The 16,250-nt window shown below is 45.4% G+C and overlaps 1 protein-coding gene across 1 annotated transcript in view; it reads right to left on the reverse strand.

Moving 5' to 3' along the window:
* LOC146821852 (spermatogenesis-associated protein 7 homolog) overlaps positions 1–16,250 on the reverse strand; it is a 1,028,728-nt gene that overhangs the window by 314,454 nt on the left and 698,024 nt on the right. The window contains exon 9 of the mRNA XM_085609389.1: positions 3,604–3,681. Within this exon, the coding sequence (XP_085465515.1) occupies positions 3,604–3,681 (78 nt within the window). The remainder of the gene's footprint in view (positions 1–3,603; positions 3,682–16,250) is intronic.

A 16,250-nucleotide genomic window follows, 5' to 3' on the forward strand; every position in this document is an offset into this window, starting at 1 on the left:
GACTGAGTAAGAAAACATACTGTTCTCACCTATACCTTCAGTGTGCATTCAGCCCTTTCATGACAGTTAATAGGTCAGTGTTCTATATTAGCATGGTTGGATTGGAATGCAAAATAGGCCCAGGCACCCTAAAAACAAGCATTTGGAATGCAATTGGTCTTGCATTTGTGAAAGTTAGAGATACTGGCGCTGTAAATGACAATGTTTTTCACTTATGTTTTTTTGTTTGCAGTGGAGTGATTATTTAATGATAAAAGTGCACGCTATACCATATTATAAGTTTTCACAGCAACTGTACAGTAAAGCTATGGCTAGGTTAAGGTAAACTAAGAGGGAAAAGTGCACACGTCGCTGAGTAGAAATGATGTTTTTATAATTTTAAAATTAAATGGATAGAATACATACAATGTTGAGTATTTCAGTGTGTGAATGAACTCCCCATGGCGGTAACTTGTTGCTCCACTGTGATGGTGTCAGGAGTATATGTGGATTTTATGTGTCAATTGTGAATTATTCATAGGTTATAGCAGTGTTCACATTGTTAAGTAGATTTGTATAAAGTTCTTAATAAGATGGAGTATCCAGAGACGAAATCTCTTCTACCATGGTGGGCGACATTCCTCTGGTGAATTGTCACGTAAACCTGCTGAAAATGGTAGGGGGGCATCTGATGGGATGTGAGGGAGCTGAACAGTGGGTAGAGCAAGACCTACAGACTTCCCATGAAAACGAAAATAGATGACGCTGACTGATAAAAATACGATAATATTTTCAGGCTTTGCTTAAAGTCTCAAGACAATGTTGAGTGCAGTAATGTGCACTAAAATGATTGATTGATTGATTGAGGTACTTATAGAGCGCAACTATCACCCTACGGGCATCTTGGCGCTTGCATTGGGAACCCGTCCTGGTTTTTCCCTGTAAGATAACCCGTACTGGGTATCCCCAAGGTGAAAGCCAGGCATCCCGCCGCGGGGGGCCGTTGTGGAGATTAAGCAGGCTTGTTGCCCAGAGCTGCATAGTGTGAACTCATGCTTAGAGTGGGCACCGAAGCGAGAATTATCGAGTCCGTGGACAATTGGGTTCTGGACCCTGCCGCGTCGGGAATCGAACCCAGGTCCCGGGCCTGATCTCTGCTTCAGGGTATGCCTCCTCTAACCAGTGAGCTACACTTCTCCAAATGGTGACATGTGAGGGCAATCACTAACCTTCCACCAGATGTTGCCTCAAAACCTTATCCAGGAAAAGGGAGCTGTCAGTAGTTAAAAGAATTGAATGCACAAGCCCCAATGCATCCACCGCATGGCCAGGGAAGTTGAAAGTGAGTTTTAAAAGGGATAAGTATATATTTCACAGTTTGATGTGCCAGGTTCTTCCCTGCTACGGAATTGGGGCTGTCTGGGAAGCTGGGCCTCACAACCCCCTCCAGCCCCTCCTCTTAGCATGGAGGTAGTAAAATAACTTGATTGTGGATATCGCTTATACAGTGCCGAGAAAACCTCTATGTGCCTGACCTTGGCGCTAAGAAAAAACTGCTGGAAATAAAGATATCCCCATTTTTTTTTATCCTGGAGAATAGCTCTTTTATTGCCCGTCCAGTAAATCAAATCTCATGCAGTCCATGTTTAAAAATTAGGTTTTGTTTTCCCGATAATAACTACTGAACAAGAGACTTTCCGGGACTATTTACATTTAGGCTTAGAATATGGCAGACAGTTCCCTGGTGCACATCATATTGGAAATGTCATTCCGTGGTATTTGAATAAAATAATAGGTAATAAAGTGCGTTTGGAGCTGTTTGACTGAGATATTACTCCAATCAGTGTGGTGTGCATGGGCACATCCCATTCGCGATGGCCTGGTGGGTCTACCTTGGCAAGCACAGGAGGCTGCCGCCTCCTTGGTACAAATACAGTTTTGTGCGTCTGTTTTACAGCTGCACTGGAGTTTAAATGACTGCTTTAATGTCCTGCTGGTTTATAATGAACCTTTACTGCCCTTTAGTTGAACTGAAACGTGGTCTTTGATAACACCTCAATGCTGCACTTTCATTCTGCATTGTTACAGCTTCTTGCAGTACTAGCGTCTTGTGGCCGGTCTTCTAAGCACTGGAGGCGCACAGAGCAGAAGGCAGTATTTCTTATGTTTATCAAAGCCTGTGCTGCCTTTTAGAATCCACATGCTCAAGCAGAATTGAAATCTTTAAATTGTGTACGGCCTTGGCGCTAGCTTGAGGCTCGGATATATGCAGTCGCCTTTCACTGCGTGTTTGCACATCGGAGCATGTGATGCACGCAGATCTGCCACGTAGCTGTGTTCACCTCATAGATCATGGAGTAGCGAGGACCTAAATGTTACTATTAGGCTGTAAATCAATGCTGGCTTGTTGTCCTTTCAGATTTGTATGTGGCTCCCATATGCGGAAGTAGAAATAGTGCCTCAATTATAAGGCTGGCTGCGGATGGACCCAAATTAAGTTTAATCAATCGGTGGTTGAGCGGTGCTCCACACAAGCAACAGGGAGGGCGTACCACGACTTCTGCCGAATTAGAAGGCAACAAAAGAGAGTGATGTTGCTATTAACCAATGGTGAGTGTGGGTGGGCTAAGAGCCTCTTCTGAGCTTTTTAAAAAAATACAATAGATTGTCGCCATAGCAACAGCGCATGCGCGCTGCCTGCAGGCTAGACCTAAAAAGTGGCCCACTTTTGCGGATTGCGCCTTTTCGCAAAGCTCTGCTTCAGTGTTTTAAATATGTTGGGGGAGGGTTGTCTAAAAGAGGCATGTTTTCTTAACTTCACTGAGATAAAAAAAAGAAAATGCTCTCAGGACTCTTTGTGCACAGATTAGTTCACAGCGGTGAACCACACCTGAGTAATTGAGGACCCTTCTGCAAAGGCCCCCTGCCCTGTTCAATCTGTTTACATTAATGGGCCAGCCCAGTGAGAGACTGGGAATGACACCCCCTTGGAAAGGGGAGGTAATAGAGGCCCATCTGCCTCCGGTAAGACTGCTCAGGCCCCCACTGGGCAGCTGGCGGCATCTGAAGAGCACAGATGAAGCCCAAATCAGCAACCAAGATGGCCATAAAAGCGGCCCACAGCTGCAACTCAGACACCGGCACATTGCCCAAGTGCCCACCTTCCCAATCCAACCTTGTATATTAGCACTTTAACTTATAAACTGCAAGTAAAAAAAGGATCTCTGAGACAAAAGCAGTAACCCACTGAACTATTTACATTATATGCACTTCTGTGATCTACCTGGTGCATGATCTTTGCAGCAGGCATATTACCCTCTGTGCTACCTTATGATGAGTCAAAACTTTCACTAGCCAAAACTGATCTCTCTCCAGCAGACCCATTAATCACCAGAGTTATCTTGATATTTTTATTGTAGCCGTAAATTGTTGGAGGTGAAGAAGCTGCTGCAGGTGCTTTGACATCCATAAAGTATTTGAAAATACGTCGCCCCCCGAAGTCAGCGCCCGGTGCCATTGCACTGGTCACACTGCCCTAGAGCTAGCCCTGCATGGTCACCTCATTGACTGCCAGCACACCTTACAGTAAATTAATTTAATTTTCTGTACTCAGTGGCAACTTACTTGGCAGACGAATTGCCTCTCATTAAAATGTCCTCTGTGACTTCTTGAAGAAACTGGAGGTATCTGAGCTCCTCTTCCCTGTTGAAAGATAGCAGAGTGTTAACATCAATAGTACATTTAAGCATTTCATCTAAAAACAAGCACTGGCAAAGCCAATAGGTTTGGCATTGGCTTCCTGCCTTTTGGCAAATCTTGTTTTTTTTTATATGGTCTTTGCAAAACTCTATTGTTCGGGAAGTTGCCAGGCCCTCATTAAATCTAAAACAAAAAATGGTAATGGCAATGGCAAAAGTGTTTTTCTGGTCTAAAAAAATACACTTTACCATGATACACCCAGCACTAAAGGGAACTGTCTTGTGTGTGGATGTGCTCCTTGTGAAAAGGACAGCGGGCTGTAACTCATAGTGAAGTCAGTCAATGGATGAAGTGCCCCTTGATTCGTGAGTGGAAGAAAAATGGGAATGCCACAATCACAGACTAATGGATGAAGTCTAGCTGAAAACTCCTATAAGTAACTATAACTATGCTATACATACTTTTAGTAAAATCAGAAGGTCTTTGCTAACACAGACCTAAAAAAGCCATCTCTCTGGCATTGGCTGCTAGCCTCTCCTTTGAGAAAGAAGGCAAGAAAGAAGGGAAGCAGCAAATAGGAAGGAGAGCATTCAAAAAAGAAGGAAGGCATAGAAAACAAGCATTTGCAATGCAATAGGTCTCGCATTTGCGAGAGTTTGAGCTACTGGCATTGTAAATGACTATGCCTTTTATTTATGTGTATTGAAAACCTGCACGTGGTGCGTAAACACGCACTTGTACTTTGTACTTGTACTTGTAGTCCTTGCTTACGAGAAGCAAGGCTGGCAGTAAAAGAGGCGCCATTACTGCCAGCCTTGCTTCTCGTAAGCAATGACTGCAATGTCAATAGCTCAAACTCTCCCAAATGGTAGACCTGTTGCATTGCAAATGCCTGTTAGGTATTTTATTTGCTACTGGAGCCACTTTTATTTTGGTGCCCAGGCCTAGTTTCTGTCCCAGTCCGACCCTGCCTCCAATCTATCTCATAAGTAATCAAAGGGTTAACCCGTTGACCTCAGCCACTACACACTAAAATCATATACCCATGGCTCAAGGAATAAGACCGCACCGCCAGACCGGGAAAGTAACTGAAGGACAATACCATACAACATAACCAAAATCTGATTCAGACTCATGTCTGTGTAAAGTGCTCAGACTGACGAAACTTCTCAGTTGTATTAAGTAACACCAGTAGCATGAGGTGTGCTCCACTAAAGACGATAACGTAAGCTGAGAATTTTGGTTACTTTGTGCGAATCGCCTATCCTGTTTTCAAATTTGTTGTCTGCAGGTGGATGGATCCATGTATGAGTGCACCTCTAAGAGTTAAATACATACAGTTACATACAGTTAAATACATGTGGAAATATATCATTGTATTCATTCTCAGAACACAAAACAAATATGTATAAATATCAATAAGATGACAAAAAACAAATATGGATACAGACGAAATGTTAAAACAATACCATTAAACAGGGGCTGCGGGGCTATTATAATGTTGGACAAACTTCAAGTCCTACAATGCAGCAGTCCAGACGGTTGCATTCTGGGATTTCCTTCCAAAATTGTAAACATGTATTAAAGAAATCCCATCCTCTTAAAAGCGAAACAAGCCTGAAAATGTTGCATTCTGGGGCTGGTAGTTACGCCTTTAACTGTAAGTTTAGGCACAAAAAAAGAAAACATCAAATGTGTGATGTGCTACAGTGTCAAAGCATACTCATGTTCTGACCTGATGTGGGAGCACTTGGCAACCATGAGAAAGGATAGGGGCACTTCATTTGTTTGTATACTTGCAGCCAGTTTGGACGACCAAAGCTGAAACTGCGGAGATCACCAGAGCCTCGGTACCAAAATACGACGTTTCATGAAGTGGCCACTTCCAAACAAAACCATGAGGACATACGTTAGATGTGCCGTGCGGGCTGGACCTTTGCAGCACACAAGCAGACACAGCTTCAAATCTGCCGCTTTCAGAGGTTCACGTAGTGCAAAGGTGCGAGTGCCCAGCAGCCCCAGTTCAGTCATCCAACTAATTATTTAAATAAAACAACTGGCACGAGTACTACAACCAAAACTTCGCCCGATTTAAAATAACTCCACCACTCACAAATCACTTCACCAACAAGCTTTGGTAAAGCTGATAGGTCTTGGCTATTCGAAATCTATTGGCTTTCTTAATTTCTTTTGTGGTGTGACGGGAGGAGCAAGCAGGTCGGGGAAGGAGATTACATGGACCAACAACAACGGGGCAGGGCGTCACAGCGTAATGAAAATTAAAAACATAGTTTTAAAAAGCGCTGTAATGCGGACAGCACTATCCGTGGCATAGCATTTTTTTCTAACTTTATATTTTGTTTTTCATTATATTTAAGCTGTGACACGCCATCGTTGACCGCGTTATAGCACATTTAAAAATAAAAAACTTTCAGCCTTGCTGCTGCACAACATGGATTAAGAAAACAAGCTGTTGCCATTGCGCGAATGAGGAAAAAAGCGCCTTTGATTAAGTTAAAGCTATTTGCTTTGCTAATGGTATTGCATAGTGAAGCAAATGGCTTAAACTTAATAAAAGGCGAGACCTAATGCATTTTTAATGCTTGTTGTCATTGCCACCCCCAACGCCTAAATTTACGGCAAAGCTTTGTCCGATTCTCTATTGGAAGTGAATTTGGGTAAATCCAGATGGGGGTCTATTGAGTTAGAGGGACGCAGCCCTCTGTAGTTTGATTATATCAAAGATGTTGCTACTCCTTGGCTAAGCAGCGTGTACGGCAAACCTGTTGGACTCGCAAGGCATGATGGTAGTATCTTACCATCCGGGTGTTGGAGTGAGGTGAGTGCACCTGTTTCTGAGTGTCTACTGCTTCTGTGATGCTGTGCCAGCGACAGAGCGGGATGGGGGAGGGACACAGGCGCGCAACACCCATTGGACTCACAGGGCTTCAGCCCCCCCCCGTCGTGTGTTGCAGCCCGGGCTGAGACACCTTCCCGGGCCAAAAAGCAGCCGCACCCGAGCACTTCACAGGTCTTTAAAAGACCATTTGCATGTTAATGAGGCCTTGCTGTTGTTTCACCCCCTCTAAGAGCCCCTGCAGCTCCACTCTGCCTATTGCTTAAAGTTCAGCCCCTCCGAAATTTTTGCTCAGCCCCCCCCGAAATTTTTGCTCAGCCCCCCCCCCCCCCGAAATTTGGCTCTAGTTGCGCCTCTGGAGGGACAGGTATCCCTACTCACCGCTGTTACTCAGGACAGTGGCTCTGAGTGTTCCACCTGCTCTTAAGTGAGGAGTGAGATGCAATGGGCAGCTGTGCTTAGCTCTTCGCCGTACCCCTGTTACCTGAACACAGTGAGTGTCCTAACCGGAAGCGCTCCTTTCACAAAGCATGGATTTGTGTGACGGAACCAGATACCAGCCCTCGAGGAGTACATTTAAAAAACAATCTGCAGCTGTAATAGTTGTCAAGGGCAATTGTGTGTGGTTCTGGAATTCATCCGCTGGAATGCAACAGCAGCACTATTTTGACGGAGAGGCGCAAGTGGCGAGGGAGGATACAGCGAGAGGTCTTCACTGGACCAGGTCTCCTGAGCCCCCTTCATCGCCCGTCACTGCAATACATCTCTGACGTTTATTAATATTAATTAATTTTATTAATAAAACAAAAAACTTGCTCTTGGGAAATCACTTCATTTTTCAAATAACTGAAATTGTGGAAAATAAATAGTGAACGCAGTGTGAATTGTTCTTTTCAGTTGTTTCGGTAAACAAAACTGACGAGTTTGAATGGACATTTATTCCTGTAGATTCTGCAGATTCTGGCATTTTTTCCTTTAGCAATTTACAAGCCCCTTGCGCCACTTTTGCGTCACTTTTCCCATGTTAAAAGTGACGCAAAAGTGGCTCAAGGGGCTTGTAAATCTGCCCCTTTGTCTGGAGATTGACACTACTCTTTATCGGAATCCAACTCGATGTACGGCCGCAGTGTTCCTACTCCTGAGGGCGGAGGCTTCCGTGACTCTGTCCAGCACCCCTGGGGTGCCAGGAATGGACCCACCCTGCTTGTCTGGCTCTTGGGAGTAGCTGTAAACCTCCTGTCTACTGTGGACCATGGGTGTGACTTGTGTCCTGTACAATGGTTAGCCCTTCTGTGACACTACTTTACACATACCTACGCACACATACACAAGAGTTGACTAGAAGCAGAGCAGTAGGGGGTTAGGTAGTGCTCCATTAAAGAGGTACAATATTATTGGTTACTCTAGGTTTAAACATCAGGACTAAGGCGGTATTCCGTGGTTGGCCGGGCCAGCTTCCTGTCGCGCCACAGGTCAATGCACCACAGCTTTGGAAGATTTTAAAAATAGAGGGGGGCGAGCCACAAATTAGCGCAGAAAGCCGAGCCAATGGTCTGGCGCAGATCTTGAGCCCGTGAATTGGCCGAGCCCTGAAAATGTTTGCTATGAAAATCATAGACCAAACACCATGTAAATTACGGTCAAATCTCTTCAAAGTAATTTTTTTAAAATGTATTTAGCATGTGGAAGCTTAGACATTATTAACACGTCACATCATAGCACTGTACTGCGAAGTACTTTATTAAAAGTGAGAATTTTTAAATATGAACCATCAGTGAACTAAAAGGCAAGACAATGGCCACGTATTGTAAACCCTGTACTGTCCCGGGTTGCTATAGAGTAATATTCCTTATGTTAAGGCGTTGTTGTTACCTCTTAATGCATCTTTCAACAGTTTTGTATTAAGGCACCAACTCCACCCGGGAGTATTGAGCGTTTGCATAGGCACGCGTTACATTATACAAGGTCACCCTTCATTGTTTATAGAGATAAGGAAATTAAGTGGTTTGCCTAGTATCACAGAGTGTTGAGCGGCGCCGGGACTCTGGCTTACCAGATCGAACGTCAAGAGCTCTGGCTGTAACGTCACATCCTTGGCAGAGGGAGGCAGAAACCACATGAAGGCTCGGCTCGTAATGGGCTCGGGGTTCCAACAGGACCTCGAGCTGAGCCAGGGCCGGGCTTCAGGGTGGACCCGGGCTCGAGTTCCAGTGGCTCGCCCACCTCTATTAAAACCATGTTGCAGATCCTTAAATTGGATAAATCACCATCCATATCCGGTGTCTAAGCTCCCTTCGTCTACAATCTACTCGCCCCGGCGCCCCCGTCCCTCCGCCTCCTTCCTTCTAAAGCACGGGAAATGCAGTTGATTGTACAAACTGTCAGCGAGTAGTCAGGACAGGTTCTAGTTCTCCAAGTTTAATGTAACTTATAAAGTGGGTGGCGAGTACAACGCAACACATCATAACAGAAGCGCCAGAACGGCAGCTAGCTCCTGCTTCGGCCTCTAGGCGCCGTCCCGCAAACTGCCCCAAAGTTGGCTTGAAAGGGAGCGATTCTGAGCTGGAAGCACTCAAACACCCAGGAAAGAGCAGAGGCGGGCCTGTGCGCTGCTTGCAGGAGGACTGAGACACTCTGACTGAGGCCAGCTCGTCCCTCCCACGGACACCGGCTCGGTGGAGCGAAAAACACTCCTGACTCCACAAGTGGATGGAATGCAGAGAAAGGGTCCTGAGTGCTGTGTACTGTACAGAGAGAAGTCCTGCGGGCCCAAGTGCGTCCTGGTCCTGTCTGGGCATGAGAGGAGACACCAGGCAACAACAAAGTAGTCCCTACGTTGAAAGTTACTGCCCTGCAGGGTAAGGTAACTGTAGTTGGTCGATGCTGCTTCCTCCGAAATCGGAAGAAAACGGAAGTGACGCATCGGCCCACCAGCCAATAGTGAGCGAGTTTAAAAGAGCAATACCACATTTAAACCAATGGCAAGGGACAAAACAAAAAAAACGCACTGGGTGGAGTTTCACCCTTAATACTAATTACTTGATGCCTCGTAGAGGCAGCGCATGCGCGCTTCCTATGCGAGACCTAAAAAGGATGAGGGAAGAAAGGGTAGAAGGCAAAAAGGAAAAGAAGGAAGGCAAAATGGAAGAAAGGAGGGGAGAAGGGAAAAAAGGAAGCATGAAAGAAAAAAGTAAAGAAATCAAGGCGAAAAAAGAAGGAAGGAAGGAAAGAAGAAAGATATAAAGACAGAAAGAAAGACAGAAAATAAGTAAGAAATAAAGAGAAAGAAAGGAAGTTGGCTAAACAGAAAGAAAGAAGGAAGAAAACATGCAAAAAGAAAGAACAAAGAAGGCAAAAATAACAAGAGAAAAGAAAAAGGAAAGAAGGCAAATAAAGAAGAAAAGAAAGAAGTAAAGAAGGTATAACAGAAATAGTTATAGAAATAAGGAAGAAGAAAGTGGGCAAAAAAGAAAGAAAGAAGAAAAAACATGAAAAATGTACTGAAGGCAAGAAACAAAGGTGCAAAAAAAGTAAAAAGAAAACACAAAAAAAAGGAACAGAGGCAAAAAAAACAAAGAAAGGAAAGAACTAAGGAAAAAAGCAAGCAAGAAAGAAGAAGGAACAAATAAAGGAAAGTAGGCAAAGAAGGAAAGAAAGAAGAAGTGAAAGGCAAAAGAGGAAGAAAGGAAAAAAGAAATGAAAAAAGAAGAAAGGAAAGAAGAAAGAAAGAATGAAAGAAGGAAAGGGAAAAAATAAAGAATGAAACAAGGAAAGAAGGTAAAAAGAAAGAAAAGAAAGGAAAAAGGCAAAAAAAGAAAGGGAGAAGGAAAGTAAAAGGAAAGAAGGAAAGAGATTGTAAGACAGAAAGAAGACAAAAAGGAAGGAAAAATAGATGGAAAAAGCACAGAAAGAACTAAAGAAAAAACGAAAGAATAAAAGAAGAAAGGAAAGAAAGAAGATGGAACGAAGGAAGGAAAGAGGGTTTTACACTATAAATTATTAGATACTAAAACTCAAATTGCACCCCACCTTTGTTTAAATAAAATTGTTACAAGTGTGCTGCAAATTATTTTTTAAAAAAACTTTTATTGATATTTTTGCATTATACAACATTTATGGTATCATGACTGCATACTTGTAATCTGCCATTGTATCAATGTCAGGATTCTCATATCACATGCAGAAAAGTAGGTAATCACTGCAGTAATTGGGGAGATAATAATAGGAGAAGAAAACACAACATTGCTAGCGTTGAGCCTAGTCTCTTACTTCGGGTGTGAATGTAGTATTGTGTGGGGTGTCCAGTGGTTGACTAACGATACGCGCTTGGTCCATATTTGAGTGACAAACTGGGCCAGGAACAATAATGGTCCACGTAACCCAGTCCGAACCATGGTAATCCAGTGACCGCTGCCTACTGTGGTACTTATCATCATTCCTATCTCTTTGGAACGTGTGCAAGAGGTTGTACCAGGGTGTAGCTATAGAACACCTCTGCAGGCCACACAGCTCCTCCCTGTGCAGTGCCTTGTATTCCAACCCGTGCCCCATGTAACTCTGTAGCCTGCTACTCTGAGAACCCTGGGATAGACTCAGCTTTCCATCTCATCATAATTGTGCGTCTAGCCAGCAAAAGTGTCTGATTAATAAATTGATTTGTTGCTCTTCCTGCCTTTCTACAGCAATGGAGGCCTAGGAGACAGGAGTCTAGGCTGTTCAGGACCGAACAACCTGTGACTCTCTGGAGAACTGTGCAAGCCGTGTCCCAGAAGGTACACATTATAGGACAATCCAAAAACATGTGCAGTATGTCCGCAATGAGGCCATATGGAGATTGTCGTGGGATATATTTAGATTATCTGGTATTAGGTTTAAATCTATACTAACTGATAGAACCCCACCAAAAGGAAACTAGCCATCACCGGTGCAAACATATAAACACTGAAAAAACACCTTTGCAACCACAAACTAAGTGGCATTCAAAGAAAGGAAAAGATGAGTGAAAGAGTCATTTTTATTTCTTCCTGAAGGGGACAATACAATGTAACTTTGTTATATAAGGTAGCATCAAGAAAGACTGGGCTAACATTACTCTGCTTATGTTTTGTTGTTTAGGGATGTCACTAAAACATTGTCTCTTCTTCCTTCTGCTTTTTTTCAGTTTTGTGGTCTTTGGTCTAAAGAGACAGTGTTTTGATGCATGTTTTAGGTCTTATTTAGTTATTTTTTAAACTGCAGAGAATCAGGAGATATCAAAATCATATTTGATATTTTGGCTACATTTGATATCACTGATAGGTAAAATGGCTGGTTTCATAAGAATCGTTCCTAATATGTATCTTCTTATTTACCTACCTTCAGAGAATGGGTAAAATTGTTTGATACATCAGCCCCCTTTTCTAGTGAGTCAGTATTGATTGTAAGTGAATTGCCAAACACCCCAGACTTTAAACATTCAATGCAAAATGTAGTGACCGGTATATGTGAAAAGAATGTTGTCACCAAGCATCTGAGATAGTGGTGAAAACAGGACACCAGATGTTTGGTAAACATGGAACGCAGTGTCTCATGGAATGATGCTGAAAAAAGTTCCTACCAAGTTCAATAAAGATTGGAGTGATATTGTTTGTATTTGCAATAATTCAGCTACGTATATCAAAAAGTTGTATGATGGCCTGTCAAAATCAATACCTGAGCTGAAGTGCTTCCCTGAAAGAGATCCTTGTCACTTGCTAGATGGTATGCTGAAAGAATCTTTACAATCTTCAGAGATAATGAAGTATGCTTTTGACTTTGTAGTCCATTCTGGTGCAGTAAAAATGTATTTGGACCCCATATACACTGTGCACATACTATCTATACAAATGCACTATCAATGCAGAAGGCAAGCAATAATTAAAATTTATTTAAAATACCATAAACACTGGAAAAACACTGCTTCTGTTAATTTTAATGGCACGTAAATGTGCAACCACTGACAACCACTGTTTTTTTAAGGTACTGAAAAAACACCACCAGAATTTACCAAAAATAGAAACTGAAAACAGGAAAGCCTAGATACATTTTATGCAGCCTGGCCTGTGTCAAGTAGCCTCTGTGTAGGATATTGTGTTGTATAAATTGAAAGCGAGTATTGCGTGAAACCGTGCATGGATATTTAAGCACCCTCCTCCATTCCTTGGGAGTCAGAGGGTGTCCCAGATCTTGTTTCCACCGGGATCGTAGGCCAGCAATCAGCGATGGCTCTCACGATCCAAGAGATAAGGTGGTGCACGGTCCCCAGGGTGAAGAGTACTTGCATCAGTGGATGCATAATGAGTTCAGGGGCAACCTCTCCCAGGAGGCGTTCCAGCTCAAGAGTCAGGCGCCTCTGAATTAAAAATTGTCCAGACGCAAGATGGCCGCGTAGGCTTACGGCTCTCGAGGGCCTCCGCAACCTCCCACGTCTATCCTGACTAAATCCTGGTAAACTTGATGGGCTTTTGCTGATGCATCCGCGCTGAGGTGCCACCCGTTTTCCAAATTCAGATCGGACGCCGGGAGCCCGAATGGTCGCCCTCCGAAGATTGCGGCCTGCTGTTGCCTAGGTCCCGATCTCGAGTTGGTGGGGAGCCCGGGTACGAAGTGAACAACAGCGGCATGCTGAGCCTGACTTGCCGCGTACCCCGCACTTTCACTTTCGTTTTCGAGTCTGTCCTTTTGAGATCGGCTGAGGGACCTCGGTGTTTCAGAGGAGAGCGGACGGCGGAGTGTCTGGCCTGACTTTCGGGCTACACACGGACTTCCTGCCCGCGACTGCAGTGTTTGACTGACTTGGCCAACTGGTTCCTGTCCCCGGCTTCGACGAGTGCCAACTTTGGTGGCCTCCGGACGATGGCGACTAGACTAGACGGTGACAAGTCGAAACCCAAGTCAACCCGGAGGGGATCCTATGCACAGGCCAACAATATGGATCGGTATGCGCAGCTGAAGGGATCCCCCAGTGGCTTGCATAAATCGCCTGAGAGGGCTAAAGAGGTTTCGGGCCCATCGTCAGAATTGACCCTGCAGGACGTTATGGGCGCCATTGAGGAGATGAAGACTGCGGTGGGTCAGTGGTTTGATACCCTGGCGCATAAATTGGACGCGGTCCTTATTGATGTGAATTTGGTCAGGGCAGACCTGTCCAAAACCAACGATCGGGTCGACTCTTTGTCTCAAGCGGCGGTGAGCCTAACTGTGGATGTGGCGGCCCTGCAGACGGAGGTCCTCCGGCTGCGGCTGGCCAGTGACCAGACGGATCGTCGACTTGAGGACTCTGAAAGCAGGGCTAGACGGAATAACGTTCATATCATTGGTGTGCCGGAAAGATCGGAGGAATCTGCCGCGGATCTATTTGTGGAGGATCTGGTGATCAATCATCTCGCGCCCAAGGGATTGAACAAGTTCTTTGCGGTGGAGTGGGCCCATAGGATTCCGGGTGGTGCGCCCAAAGTGGGTGCTCCCCCGAGGCCTATAATTGCCCGACTTTTCAACTTTCGAGATAGAGATGCTATCCTTCAGGCGTCGAGGGTGGCAGGGCCGCTGAAGTTTGAGAACTCCAATGTCAGTTTCTATCCGGACTTCACACAAGCGGTCCAGAAACAGCGGCTGGGATTTTTGGGTGTGAAACGGCGCTTGAGAGACATGGAGTTGAAATACGCGATGTTGTTCCCGGCGAGGTTGCGGGTTGAGTTCCAGGGTTGTTCCCACTTTTTTGACCGGCCGGAGGCAGTTGGAGACTGGTTGGATGCTCTGCCGCGGGGGCAGGACCGAGACAGTCGGACGGCGGAAAACGAACGGGATGTGGTGGAGCGGGACTAGAACTTGGTTCCTGGCGATTGACTAGACTGGCGAGGTTTTGTACCTTGGCTCAATTGTACTTTAATCTGGTACATCATGCCTGTGAGAAGTTGGCCTGATGTATGATGTCACTAGTTCTAGTGTACACCTTATATCAGTCCAAATACCCTTATGGTGATTGGTTGTAAAGTCAACCTTATAGACCAGCTATCCTAGTGGTAGCATGGACAAGAGCAGTCTTAGGCTAAACTCTGAATGGCATGTGAAGCCAGCTGTGATACCATATATAATCCCTTGAATACCAAATGAAAGGACACCACAACAGATATATATATAAAATAAAGTGTATTTATTCTAGTCAAACCCTCAGCACTCTTTATGAGATTAGAGGTAAGTACAACACAGTCTTATTTAAGCATACATTAAGTCACACAGGTAAGTAATACAGTTAGGCCCTAGGGGCCACGCAAACCATATACTAAGTAAGTGGTATAAGGACCACTGTCACGGAAATAGAATAGGCCTAGGCCTAGGGAATCGCTGGGGCTACACTACACTAGCGTTAGTTAGGAAGTGGGAGGCCCACGGGATTCGTGTGCAGAGTGGAAACACTCACGCGCAATGCGTAAAAGTCAATAGCAATAGTACAGTTTAGAAAACAGTAGATTTAGGACACTTCCGGAGTAGCTAGGAAGTTGAGACTTGAAAACTAGACACTAGGATAGTCGCTATCCTGATGAGCACCGGAGTACCCAAGTTACCTAGCCCACAGGCTGCGGGTGCATAGGGGTGAAGATGCGTCGTTTTCGTCGTCGACTCCTATGGATGCCTGAAGAAAGATGCTGACAGGCAGTCAGTGAAGAGTGTCCGGTGGATCCCAAGGCTGGGATCAAGAAGAGAAGAAACCTGCAAGCAGAAGGGACAGAGTCAAGGTCACTAGCCAGTGACCACGTGGAACCAGGAGGGAACCAGGCGATGTCGTGAGGATTGCAGGTGAAGGTGAAGCTTGTCGCTGTAGCCAGGAGGACCAGGAAGCGTCGAGGATGACCAGGACCAGGAGGCGAGCTGTCCCACGAAGGCTCTTGCTGTTGGCGGCGTCGAAGTTGGACTAGGACTCACCAAGCCTTGGCAAGCGGAACCCACGAAGAACGAAGGACTTGCTTCTGGTGCAGACCAGGAAGGTCTGGGGTGCTTCTTCTTTGCAGAGAAGCGGGAGCCAGTCTGGAGGAGCCAAACCAGCGCAGAAGATTTCAGGGTGCGTCGTCACAAAGGCCACTAGCCAGCGGGCAAGCAACCGGACAGACGCGGCAAGCAGGAAAATGCTGAAGGGCCCCACGCAGGACTCGTGGAGTGTGGGGGGCTGATCTTCGGTGCAGATGGTGCTTGGGGTTGGGGCTTCTCAATCCCCGGTGCACAACTTCGAGGGTACCTCAGAAGCTGCGCTTTAAGTTACTAGCCACTTTTTCTAGGTAGCCGGTCCCACGTCGCTCGTCGCCTCCACGGATCTCAGCTCTGCTGTAGATGTGGATCAGGGTCGGAGAAGTCTGGAAGTCAAGGCTCTGGTCAGGCTCTGCAGTCGGTTCCTCGTAGAACGTGGGCAAAGCAAAGGGTAGTCTCTTGATGGTGCCTGTTTGCACAGGGTAGCCACTCCTTGGCTACAAGGGAGATTCTTCAGTCTTCTTCTTTCGTCGAATGTCAAAGGTCCAGAGTTTCTGTTCAGTTTTGCAGGTTCAGGATAATCTAAAGTCTTGAGGCCCAACTCCCACTCTTATACTAATCTGGGGGGCTGGGATACCTGCTAGGTCACGCCTTATGGGTGGGACCTGGGAGGGGGTGGTTACACCCACTTCCCTTTGTCCAGTTTCGCGCCAGAGCTGGGGCTGGAGTGCCCCAG

Source organism: Triturus cristatus, chromosome 6 (genome assembly GCF_964204655.1).
Source record: "Triturus cristatus chromosome 6, aTriCri1.1, whole genome shotgun sequence".
In the NCBI taxonomy this organism is placed as follows: Eukaryota; Metazoa; Chordata; class Amphibia; order Caudata; family Salamandridae; genus Triturus; species Triturus cristatus.